The 13,052-nt window shown below is 37.5% G+C and overlaps 1 protein-coding gene across 1 annotated transcript; it reads left to right on the top strand.

Annotated features, from left to right (window-relative positions):
• The first annotated feature begins 3,736 nt into the window (after window positions 1–3,736).
• Window positions 3,737–4,684, top strand: OR13F1B (olfactory receptor family 13 subfamily F member 1B). Its single transcript, NM_001390566.1, has one exon. It carries the CDS (start codon window positions 3,737–3,739, stop codon window positions 4,682–4,684), a length of 948 nt encoding a protein of 315 aa, NP_001377495.1.
• Window positions 4,685–13,052: the final 8,368 nt, after the last annotated feature.

Genomic DNA, 13,052 nt, shown 5'->3' with positions numbered 1-13,052 from the left:
AGTGGAATAAGAATGTTTTATCTTCTATTACTCTGATAACTGAGATAATGGTAGAGATTGCTGAAAATGAACGGGTCACATTACAAGCTCAGAGGCTACTTGGGATGGCATCTCTACAGTTCTATTAATTGGAATGTTTGCTATATAGTTCAAGGGCCATCTGCAGAGGGATAGAATAGGCAAATAGTGCCCTCTAGTTCTGTTTGCACAGATATTTCTCAAAAATCAGGCCTTTTACTTAGCCAAGTGCCTGAAATAATTAGAAAATTTTTACTATTGTTTTTTTTTTTTGACCTGAATTTCTTAGTTGAACTTGGAGAATTACACCCAGGAGAAATGGAAACTTTCTTAACTTCTTTAGGTTTCAGAATAACAAAGTTAAATTGTTAAGGGAGTTGGAAGGTCCCTAAAGCAGTAGGAGACTTTAGTAGTGAAGTTCTAGGGATTGCCCTTTGGAAGATTTTGGGGAAAATCATAGGGGGTGATTTGGGCAGAACAAATCTTCATATCATTATTTCTCTTAAGAAATTATTAAACAGTTTTTAATTAACATGAGCTGTGTATGTGACACAGTGAGTCAGGCAAGATTTGGGTTGATTTTTTGCAAACTAGGAACATCCATGTCCTTTTCTAGTATAATCTTCTGAGTAAAAATACCTCTGCACAACACACTTTAATACAGTTTTCATAGAATACTATCAAAATTGCAAGTTTTAGAATCTTTTACTCTTTTGAGCACTACACTAGACTCTCAAGAAAGACTTGGCTGAAGATCACCTTTAAATATTGAAGCACACTTTAACCAAAAGTGAAGATGTGCATTCCATGTGCTGAGGTAAATGGGAACAGACATTAGCCATCTCCTTCTGAAATCTCAGATTTACAAAATTTATTAACAGATCTTAGCTATGCCAGGAGATCAGAATAAAGATATTTACTTTAAAAAGAAACGCTAGTTGGTAGGAAAAATATTGAGATGAAGAAATGAGTTTTGAAGGTGGGATAAAACTTTTGACTATGTGTGTTCCAGAGTTTCTGATTTGCCTAGACAAGTCATTGAACTCCCTCAAGTATATGTCAACTATTTTTTTGCATTTAAAATTTTTTATTGATGTATAGTTGATTTACAATATGTGTCAGTGTCTAGTGTATGGCAAAGTGATTCAGTCAAATATATCCACATACTCTTTTTCATTATGGTTTATTATAGGATTTACATATATTATAGTTCCCTGAATTATCTGTCAATTTTAAAATGAGAAGGTTGGGTTAGGAATTTGGAGTCTATTCTGGCTCTGACATTTAGAAAGAAAGAGAGGAATTTGTTGAAAAAAGTTTAATTATCTTAGCATTGTAATCAGAAATCATTTTAGAGAAAGAGAAAATATAAAGTGACTTGGAGTAGGTGAGACCCTGACAAAGATCTCAGATAAGAATGAGGGAATGAGTGGGACTCCATCTGGATGAGAAAAGGAGAAGACTTAATTGTTTTGTTTCGAATAGTAGACAGAAGAGCAGGTGAAGGGAGAGGGAACACAAGGGCCCAGAGCCAGAAAAAGAAAACTGAGTGCTGGGTGGGGAAAATCCAATGGAGAAACCTTCAGTGGAGTGGAGGTATATTCTGACCAAAGTGGATGTTAGAGACCAGACATGTCTAACTTTTGCTTTTCTGGAAATAATTGGTAAAGTGTTTCATTTTCATACATGGATTGGAGGTTGAAATTTTAATAAATTTTGAAAAATTTGCTATGTTTTAAAAATCTGAGTCAGTGTGGGCCAGCACTGTAGCAGCACAGAGGCAGTTATGCTTCAGGAAAGCAGGGAGAACATGAAATCATAAACCACTATTGTGATTCTGTGAAACATTAAAGCGATCATGGAATTGGGGTTATGGAGGGAGAATTTAAAGCAAGTTAATCTAGATCTTGCAAATCTGCACACAGTAGAAGCTGTTACCCTTCAGTTGTGTCCAATTCTTTGTGACCCCATGGATCATAGCCCGTGAGGCTCCTCTGTCCATGGCATTTTCTTGACAAGCATTCTGGTGGGGGTTGTCATACACTCCTCCAGGCTTTCTTCTTCTCCCATGAATCAAACTTGTGTCTCTTGCATCGCTTGCATCACTTGCAGATTCTTTAGTGCTGAGCCACCAGAGAGCCAGTAAAATCACGTTTCAAAGAGGTCAAGTGATTTGCTAAATTTTGCATGCCAGTAAATAGCATGGTTGGTTTCAGAGCCTAAAATCTCACACTCTGAGGACAGTGCTCTAATTCCTTACAGAAGATGACCTTTTGGAAACTATTTCTTCCTCTTCTAAGAGCACAAGTGATCATTGTCTTTTTCACATCTCACCGTATATCAAATACTTAAAACTAAGAGCTAATCATTTTGTTTCTTAATTCAACTGGTTTCTTTAAGATCAGAGAAATGATCAGAGAACTTTGCAGATGTATATAACAAGTTCAGAGGTCTTCAGGCTTTTATGTTGACACAGAGAACCAAAGGGAAAATGCATTTATCTTAACACATATCAAAAACTTGCCATGTTCAAAGCAGCCATGTGTAATTAAAAATCTAAAACATGACATTACTTTGCTAGTATTGTGAGGAACAATCTCTTCACAAGCTCAGCGTCCACTGCAGCGGCAATAGGGATGTGCATATCTGGGTATAGTCAGTGTGATATACTTGAACAACGTAACCGTGTACAAAGAATGAAGCTGTACTTATGATTTATGGCATACAGTTTTGATAACTAATTGAAATATTCAAGAAAGTTAAGATTAGAGCCGGGAAGGAAAGGTACTTCAGGTAGATATTTGCATATTAAAATATATAAAAAATAAATTTGCATGCTAAGAATGTGGTCCCACAGAGTGGTTGTTTTAGACCAGAAGGTAGAAGTAGAGTTGGAAGATGAGATCAGAGAATTAGGCAATGATGAGAATGTGAGGCTTGTGTAATTTGTGACTGAATTTGTTTGAACTCTATTTTGAAAGACAGTGGTTTTCAAACATACTTCCATATGTGATCAGTTGTGAGATATATTGTAAATAATTTGCTTTACATTATGAAGTAGTTACCTTTGTAATAAAGGATGGGTTCAAGATTATTCCATAGTCACAAATGCCTTCTTGAAGACGATATCACATGGTGTTAGAGTGAGTGGACTCTAGCTTATCTCCTGTTTATATTTCTTAGTGTGTGGCATTTCCATCTGTTTTTTTTTTTCCCACATAATTTGAAACTTTTTAGAGTGCAACCAAAACCTTTCCTGTTTCAACTTTTACAACCACAAAAAAAATGTTTCTTTGCCCAGAAACCTCTGATCTTTAATTTGACTGAGGCCAGTTCATATTTTTATTAAAACAAATCTCAAAATATCTTACTAAGCAATGCCCCTGACATAGGTTAGAATTTGTCTCTGTGTTTGCCTATTATCTTGGGGCATATGTATATGTTATTGTAACTTTTAATTTACTTGAGTGTGTCCTTTATTTGATTTTGATTTGCCTGAGAGAAGAACATGTATAAGCTCACTCTAGATTCTCAGTGCCTTAGAGTGTATTCGGTACATGTTGGATGAATGAGTGAATATTGCTAGTAATATTGGAAGGCAATGCTCCCTTTAAAGTTCCTCCAACAAAAACTCCTTGAAAAGTTGGTAGAGTGTAAATTTTAAATATAGGCCATGTATACTTTTATTCACTATTCCAGATGAACAAAGAAGAATAAAATGGACAAGACAAATGCAACAGTCATTTCTAATTTTATTTTTCTGGGATTTACTCACTATCCCAAAGTTGAAATCACCATATTTATGCTGTGCTTGCTGATGTACTTGATCACCTTACTGGGTAATAGTATTCTGATCTTGGTTAGTGTCCTGGATTCTCACCTACACACACCCATGTACTTCTTCTTCAGCAACCTGTCATGTCTGGACATCTGGTATACTTCTTCTGCCCTGACTCCAATGCTGGCAAATTTTATTTCAGGGAGAAACACCATCTCATTCTCAGGGTGTGCTGCTCAGATGTACTTCTCTCTGGCCATGGGCTCAACTGAGTGTGTGCTCCTGTCTGTGATGGCGTATGACCGATATGTAGCCATCTGCAACCCCCTGAGATACCCCATCATCATGAACAAGAAGATTTGTGTTCGGATTGCAGCTGGCTCGTGGGTGACAGGCTCCTTCACTGCCCTGGTGGAAACTGTGTCTGTGTTGCAGCTGTCACTGTGTGGAAGTGGTGTCATCAATCATTTCACTTGTGAGATTCTGGCCCTCCTGAAACTGGCTTGTGTAGACACTTCCAAGGTGCAGTTAATCATGCTGGTGATCAGTGTACTTCTTCTTCCTATGCCAATGCTCCTCATTTGTATTTCTTATGCATTCATCCTCTCTAGCATCCTAAGAATCAGCTCATTGGATGGTCGAAGCAAAGCTTTTTCAACATGTGCTGCCCACCTGAGTGTAGTGGTTTTATTCTATGGGACAGCTCTCTCCATGTACCTGAAGCCATCAAATATAGATTCACAGGAAATAGATAAATTTATAGCCTTGGTATATGCTGGCATAACCCCCATGTTGAATCCTATCATTTATAGTTTACGGAACAGAGAAGTGAAAGTGGCTGTGAAAAAATTGCTGGTTAAGAACTCTCTGTGCTCTTTCAGTCTCTAGTAGCACATAATATCTGTAAATATTAAGGATATTTAATGCTTTCTATATATATCAGGAGATAATTGGGGTAGACACTCATTTTTAAATGTGATGTGTAATTTTCTAAGTCTCTTCTTCGACTAATCACTGAAAGTCTAAGTAATATCAATGTATCATGCATAAGTTTATCTGAACTTAAACAAATAGTCTCATGATGGCAAATTTTAATTTTTATTTGGGGTTATAGGGTTAAATATAATTATTTTGGTTGGTTATTTCTTTCTAAAATTTTTAAAAATTGAAATATATTGATTAATATTGTTTCAAGTGTATAACAAAATAATTCAGTTATGTGTGTGTGTGTGTATTCTTTTTCAGATTCTTTTCCAAAGTAGGTTATGATAAAATATTGAATATATTTCCCCATGTTTATAGTAAGTCCTTGTTATTTATCTGTTTTGTATGTAGTATCAGCTAATTGGGTATCTATTAACCTCAGGCTTCTCTGGTGGCTCAGTGGTGAAGAATTTGCCTGACAATGCAGGAGGCACAGGTTCTATCACTGGGTCGAGAAGATCCCCTAGAAAAGGAAATGGCAACTCACTCCAGTATTATTGCCAGGGAAATCCTACAGACAGAGGAGCCTGGGGGGCTATATAGTCTATGGGGCTGCAAAAGAGTCAGACATAACTTAGTAACTAAACAACAACAGCAATCAATTAGTCTCAAATTCTCAATTTATCCATCATCATCCTTTCTTTTTTGTTAATGATAAGCTTGTTTTCTGTATCTGTGAGTCTATTTTGTAAATAAATTCATTTTTATCATTTTTTGTAGACTCCACAAATTGATGGTATCATCTATTTGTCTTTCTCTAATTTACTTCACTTAGTATAATTATTTCTAGGCCCAGCCTAACAATAATTGCCTAGAAATAAATAAGCTGCAAATGACATTGTTTTATCCTTTTCATAGTTGAGTAACATTACACTGTATATGTATTCCACATCTTCTTTATTCATTCATCTGTCAGTGGACACTTAGGTTGCTTCCATGTCTTGCCTATTTTAAATGTTGCTGTTATGAACATTGGGGTGCATGTATCTTTTTGAATTAGCATTTTCTCTGTATATATGCCCAGGAGGAGATTTCAAAATTCTATGGCAACTCTATTATTAGTTTTTTAAAGAACTTCCATACTGGTTTCCATTGTGGTTGTACCAATCTGCATCTTCACAAACAATGTAGGAGAGTTCACTTTTCTCCACACCTTCTCCAGCATTTATTATTTGTAGACATATTGATGATGGCCCTTCTGATCAGTGTGAATTTCTACTTCAGTGTAAATATAACTTAAACATTAAATTAGCATATTGGTGAGTATTCAAAATTTTGTACATGTAATATACAAATGGATGTGAAGAGTCGGATATAAAGAAGGCTGAGCACTGAAGACTTGATACTTTTGAACTGTGGTGTTTGAGAAGACTCTTGAGAGTCCCTTGGACTGTAAGGAGATCAAACCAATCAATCCTAAAGGAAATTAATCCTGAATATTCATTGGAAGGACTGATGCTGAGGCTGAAGCTCCAATACTTTGGCCACCCGATGCAAAGAGCCAACTCATTAGGAAAGACCCTGATGCGGGGAAAGATTGAAGGCAGAAGGAGAAGGGGATGACAATGGATGAGATAGTTGGATGGCAACACTGACTCAGTGGATGGCATTACTCAATAGTGTGCTGCAGTCCATGGGGTCACAAACAGTTGAACACGACTGAGCAACTGAACAACAACAACTGATATAACAACAACAATAGGTGAATGTAATTACTTTACTAGATTTTTAGCTAATTTATTATTAGCCTCTGTGTAATACTGAATTGTGTCCCTTCAAAACTCTAATGTTGAAGGCCTAGCCCCCCATCCCCTACTCCCACACATACCTAGTACCTCAGAATGCATCTATATTTGAAGATATGACCTTTAAAATGTGGTTAAATTGAAACGAGGCTGTTACTGTAGGCCCTTATACAATCTGATTTGTGTCATTATAAGAAAAGAAAATTTGAATGCACATAGTGAGAAGGTGACTCTCTAGAAGCCAAGCAGAGGCCTCAGAGGACTTTAAACCTGCTAACATCCTAATCTTGGACTTCTAGCTTCCAAAACTATGACCTGATAAATTTCTGTTGTTTAAGCCACCCAGTCCCTGATGTTTTGTTATGGCAGCATTAGCAAACTAGTATGAACTCTTTTTTAACATAACTAAATGGAATAGAAATAATTACATATTCTCTAAATGTGTGGCTGTGTTTTAAATGTGTGGATATGTTTCCGTATGCAGATATGTGTGTGTGTGTAATGTGAACATCTATATACAGATATAAAATATCTGCAGAAATATATTCTGACTAGAAGTAGAATGGATGAGTTCCAGTCAAGAAAAAAAATATCAGGGAGTTTAGTGGCATGTTGTTAGTCTTCAGATGCTGGCATCTTTTTTTTTTAAGTAAATTCACAAGAAGATAAAAGGTGTTTCAGTGAAACCACTAGTTGTTGCTGTTGTTGCTCAGTTTCCCAGTAATGTCTGACTCTTGTGACCCCATGGACTGCTGCACACCAGGCTCCCCTGTCCTTCACTATCTCCTGAGCTTGCTCAAACTCATGTCCACTGAGTCAGTGATGCCATCCAACCATCTCATCCTCTGTCATTCCCTTCTCCTCCTGCCTTCAATCTTTCCCAGGATCAGGGTCTTTTCTAATGAGTCTACTCTTTGCATTAGTTGGCCAAAGTATTGGAGCTTCAGCTTCAGCATCAGCCCTTCCAATGTATATTCAAAAACTATTAGTACTCTGTTTAATCCTGTTATTCCAGATACCTGGTTCCTTAAATCCAATGGTATAAATGAACTCATTAGCACTTAGAGAAAATAAAAAGACATGAAATCTGTGCTATAGATGTTACAATAATGAAAGCCTATTAAATGGGTGTAAAATATTGAAATATGTGAAATATCTTATTATATAAACCACAATATACGAAGAATTAAAATGTATACTTAGAAATTTTCATAGCATTTGTAATCCCTCTCTGGACCAGATAGCTAAATGTACAAAACTTATCTGTTTTTTGTCATGGAATCATTAATGATATCTGTAGATTTTTTTAATGGCTTGCACTCAAGTTGAGAACAGGCCATGGGTAAAGAAGAAAGAGATAGAAGATGTAATGGGATTAATTTTAGGACATGTTAGCAAATTATAACAAAGATTTATCTAGTTTGTCCAAAGAGCAACAACCTCAGGTAGTTAGATTGGAGTCAATGGACTGATCAATAAGTATCTGATAATAATACTTGAAAGCAATGATTTATGACTATTGGAGCAATAATAGAAAGGTGAAAGAATGGAGGTATCAGAAGTATATATCAATAACACAGTATTGAGGCTTAAAATAGTTATTAAATCCAACTTGTCATATTCACTTATCTGCCTTCCTTCAAAGATTAGACTTTCACTGTCTTCACAAGGTCAGAGAGAATCTGATCTATGGATGAGGAAGTAGAACTTAACCAAGCCCCTTAAACTCTATTTCTATATGGAGCCTTCCTAAAGTAAAGTTTGCATTCCTTTTAAAATTTTCTGTTATCTGGCCTTGTATTTATTATCCCCAGTAAGTACTTTTCTGCAACTGACTTCACCAGACATCTTCAAGCCTATGATATAACTTCACTTTGTGAAGACCTCTTAAGTCTTCTGATACCATTATAGGTATCCCTATAATGTATAGGTATCACTATAGGTATCACTATAAAATCACCTGATTTTAATAAACTTCCATAGTACACATACTAGGTAATGGTGGATTGCTCGTTATTTTATTGCCTATGACTTGTCATTCAGTTGCTAAGTCATATCCGACTCTTTGAGACCCTATGGGCTGCAGTACACCATGCTTCCCTCTCCTTCACTATACCCTGAAATTTGCTCAAACTCATCCATTGAGTTGGTGATGCCATCCAACCATCTCATCCTCTGACGTCCCCTTCTCCTCCTGTCCCCTATCTTTCCCAGCATTAGGGTTTTTCCAATCAGCTGGCTCTTCACATCTAGTGGTGAAAGTATTAGAGCTTCAGCTTCAGCGTCAGTTCTTCCAATGAATATCAGTATTAATTTCCTTTAGATTGACTGGTTTGATCTCCTTGCTGTCCAAGGGACTCTCAAGAATCTTCTCCAGCATCACAATTTGAAAGCATCAACTTTTTGATGCTTACCCTTCTTTGTTGTCCAACTCTTACATCTGTACATGACTACTGGGAAAAAAAAACTCGTAACTTTGACCATATAGACCATGGTCGGCAAAATAATTTCTCTGTTTTTAATATACTGTCTAGGTTTGTCATAACTTTTCTTCCAAGAAGCAAGAATCTTTTAATTTCATGGCTGCAGTCACTATCCATTGTGATTTTGGAGCCCACAAAAATAAAATCTGTCAGTTTCCAGTTTTTCCTCATCTACTTGCCATGAATTGACGGGACCAAATGCCTGATCTTAGAGTTTTGGATATTGAGTTTTAAGCCAAGTTTTTCCTATGAGTAGTATTTCATAGTTGGTTATTTTAATAGATTATTGTAATACATATTTAATACATTTAATACTAGGATGGTGTTACCATTATTTTTTTCTCTTTAAATACAATAAAAAGAGGAAATTGGAAGTCAAGGCTAATGGTTTCTTCCATACAAGAACGTGACCATTATGTGCTTTGGAAGATGGGCACTGAAATGTCTACATTATGAAGCTGTGACAATCAGATGAGAAAATAAAAACCAGCAACCAATTGCTAGTAATTTTTATTATCAAAGGCAAGGGAAGAAAGAGATCCTCTCAGGACTTTAGTGAGCATTTGTTTAAGAGATGAAGGTAAAATGGTTTGATGAAGCTTGTTTGTCAAAAATCTTATCATACTGGGCTTTTTTCTGTAGAAAAAGCAGGTCAGTGAATATTTTCTTATACTTTTGTGATGTGATCAGGCTAAGATGTTAGGTTTAGAAAGACTGGTCTTTCGACAGTATAGAGGATCAACTGAGAATGTGACAAATGAGTTAGAGGACCATGGAGACAGTGTACATAGAGGCAGTGAAAAGATAGGATGAATATGGGAATTTCACGGTTACAGTATTGGATTTGAGGATATTTCAGGCAATGGCACCCCACTCCAGTGTTCTTGCCTGGAGAATCCCAGGGACGGGGGAGCCTCGTGGGCTGCCGTCTCTGGGGTCGCACAGAGTCGGACATGACTGAAGCGACTTAGTAGCAGCAGCAGCATGTATGGATAGTCATCAACAATGTTTCTACTAGTATAAGTAAAGAACTCTGATGCAACCATTGATTGAATAAGAGGAGAAGCTTAAGGATGATGACTTCATAAAGGTAATGATGTAAGTTGGATGACTGGTTGACTGTGTTCATGATTAGACTTCCAGGTGAAGAGAGATAAGTGAAGTCCAGGAGAGAAATCAGGAGTCAAGCTGTGTATTAAAAAGTCCTTTGCTCAGAGATGGCAATTGAGCCCTAGGAGTGGATGATATGGTCTATGCAGAAGTTTGGGACAGATATCTATAAAATGATTGGCTTCATTTTTCTACACTTGGTCAGAGTTGAAGTAAAGGGAAAAGAACAGAACACTTGTGATTTGGAGTATAGAATTCCAATTTGACTGTTGTCTGCACAAGCTGAGTGAACTTAGGCTATTTTTTAAACATGCTAGTTTGATTTTCTCTTCTATGAAATACAGATAACTTATTTACTATACTTAAAATTCTTTCTTGCTACTTCTGAAAGACCACCTGTCAGTCAACTTATTTTATTTTAGAGTGTACTTGATAAAAAATGTTGTGTTAGTTTTACGTTTACAGCAAAGTGATTCAGTAATATGTTTATGTATCTATTAATCTTCAAATTCTTCTCCCATATAAGTTGTTAGTAATACTGAGCAGAGTTCCCTTGCTATACAGTATATCTTTGCTAGTGATTCATTTCATATACAGCAGTGTGTACATGTCCACCACAAACCCCCTATCTATTCCTCCCCTCCCTCCTTCTCCCTTGGTAATAGTAAGTTCATTCTCTAAGCTGGTAAGTCTGTTTCTGTTTTATAAGTTCATGTCTACTTTTCAGTTCAGTTCAGTCGCTCAGTCATGTCCGACTCTTTGCAACCCCATGAACTGCAGATGGTAATACCAGAACACCTGATCTTCCTCTTGAGAAATTTGTACGCAGGTCAGGAAGCAACAGTTAGAACTGGACATGGAACAACAGACTGGTTCCAAATAGGAAAAGGAGTTCGTCAAGGCTGTATATTGTCACCCTGCTTATTTAACTTATATGCAGAGTACATCATGAGAAACGCTCGAGTGGAGGAAACAAAGCTGGAATCAAGATTGCCGGGAGAAATATCAATAACCTCAGATATGCAGATGACACCACCCTTATGGCAGAAAGTGAAGAGGAACTTAAAAGCCTCTTGATGAAAGTGAAAGTGGAGAGTGAAAAAGTTGGCTTAAAGCTCAACATTCGAAAACGAAGATCATGGCATCCGGTCCCACCACTTTATGGGAAATAGATGGGGAAACAGTGGAAACAGTGTCAGACTTTATTTTTTTGGGCTCCAAAATCACTACAGATGGTGACTGCAGCCATGAAATTAAAAGACGCTTACTCCTTGGAAGGAAAGTTATGACCAACCTTGATAGCATATTCAAAAGCAGAGACATTACTTTGCCAACAAAGGTTCGTCTAGTCAAGGCTATGGTTTTTCCTGTGGTCATGTATGGATGTGAGAGTTGGACTGTGAAGAAGGCTGAGCGCCAAAGAATTGATGCTTTTGAACTGTGGTGTTGGAGAAGACTCTTGAGGGTCCCTTGGACTGCAAGGAGATCCAACCAGTCCATTCTGAAGGAGATCAGCCCTGGGATTTCTTTGGAAGGAATGATGCTAAAGCTGCAACTCTAGTACTCTGGCCACCTCATGTGAAGAATTGACTCATTGGAAAAGACTCTGATGCTGGGAGGGACTGGGGGCAGGAGGAGAAGGGGATGACAGAGGATGAGATGGCTGGATGGCATCAGTGACTTGATGGACGTGAGTCTGAGTGAACTCCGAGTTTTGGTGATGGACAGGGAGGCCTGGCATGCTGCGATTCATGGGGTCACAAAGAGTCGGACACGACTGAGCGATTGATCTGATCTGATCTGAACTGCAGCACGCCAGGCCTTCTTGCCCATCAGCAACTCCCAGAACCCACCCAAACCCATGTCCAATGTATCTGTGATGCCATCCAACCATCACATCCTCTGTCATCCCCTTCTCTACCCGCCTTCAATCTTTCCCAGCATGAGAGTTTATTCAGATGAGTCAGCTTTCTGCATCAGGTGGCCAAAATATTAGAGTTTCAGCTTCAACATCAGTCCCTCCAATGAACAGCCAGGACTGATCTCCTTTAGGATGGACTGGTTGGATCTCCTTGCAGTCCAAGGGACTCTCAAGAGTCTTCTCCAACACCACAGTTCAAAAGCATCAATTCTTCTAGATTCTGAATAAAAGTGATATCATACAGTATTTGTCTTTCTCTGTCTGACTTACTTTACTCTGTATGACAATCTATATGTCCATCCATGTTGCTGCACATGTCATTTTTCCATTCTTTTTAATAGCTGAGTAATATTCCTTTCTGTATGTACATCACCTCTTTATCTACTCACTTGTCAATGAACACTTAGGTTGCTTCCATGTCTTGGCTACATAGTCAGTTTTTGATCTTTATTCTGGCTAGATTCTAAATTCAGCTTGTTTGAATTTACTTGTGATTTCAATTAGATTGAGCAGCATCTGTTAATTTATTTCATGTCTAATCCTTTCACTCTGGCAGCTGTTAGGAATATTAGCATAAAATACCCCCAAATCTCTCCTCCTCTCATTGCTGTCTGTCTCTCTCCACTCTATCTCTGTCCTCTTTGTCTCTCTCTATTTACCTCTCTTTCTCAGCTTTACTCCATTGCCACCCATTCTAGAATATACTGAAATATTTGTTTAATATTTCATTAACTAAGTCAGCATCACCAACTTGATGGACATGAGTTTGAGCAAGCTCTGGGAGTTGGTACTGTACAGGAAAGCCTGGTGTGTGCAGTCCATGGGGTTGCAAAGAGTCAGACATGACTGAGTGACTGAACTGAATGGATTTGTTTTCTGATGGGGAAAACAGAAAGGAGGGGAGGATTAGATTTCTTCTTCTGACCAAGAAGAAACAGAGACTGTGTTTTGCCCTTCTACCTGAAGCAATAAAAATACAACAGAAATAAATGTGAAAAATCAATTTTAAGATA

This window comes from Bos taurus, chromosome 8 (assembly GCF_002263795.3).
Source record: "Bos taurus isolate L1 Dominette 01449 registration number 42190680 breed Hereford chromosome 8, ARS-UCD2.0, whole genome shotgun sequence".
Lineage (NCBI taxonomy): Eukaryota > Metazoa > Chordata > Mammalia > Artiodactyla > Bovidae > Bos > Bos taurus.
This window is presented reverse-complemented; position numbering and strand designations above follow the sequence as displayed.

Coding starts and splice junctions, on each gene's coding strand:
- OR13F1B (NM_001390566.1), top strand. CDS start 3,737: ATGGACAAGACAAATGCAACAGTCATTTCTAATTTTATTTTTCTGGGA.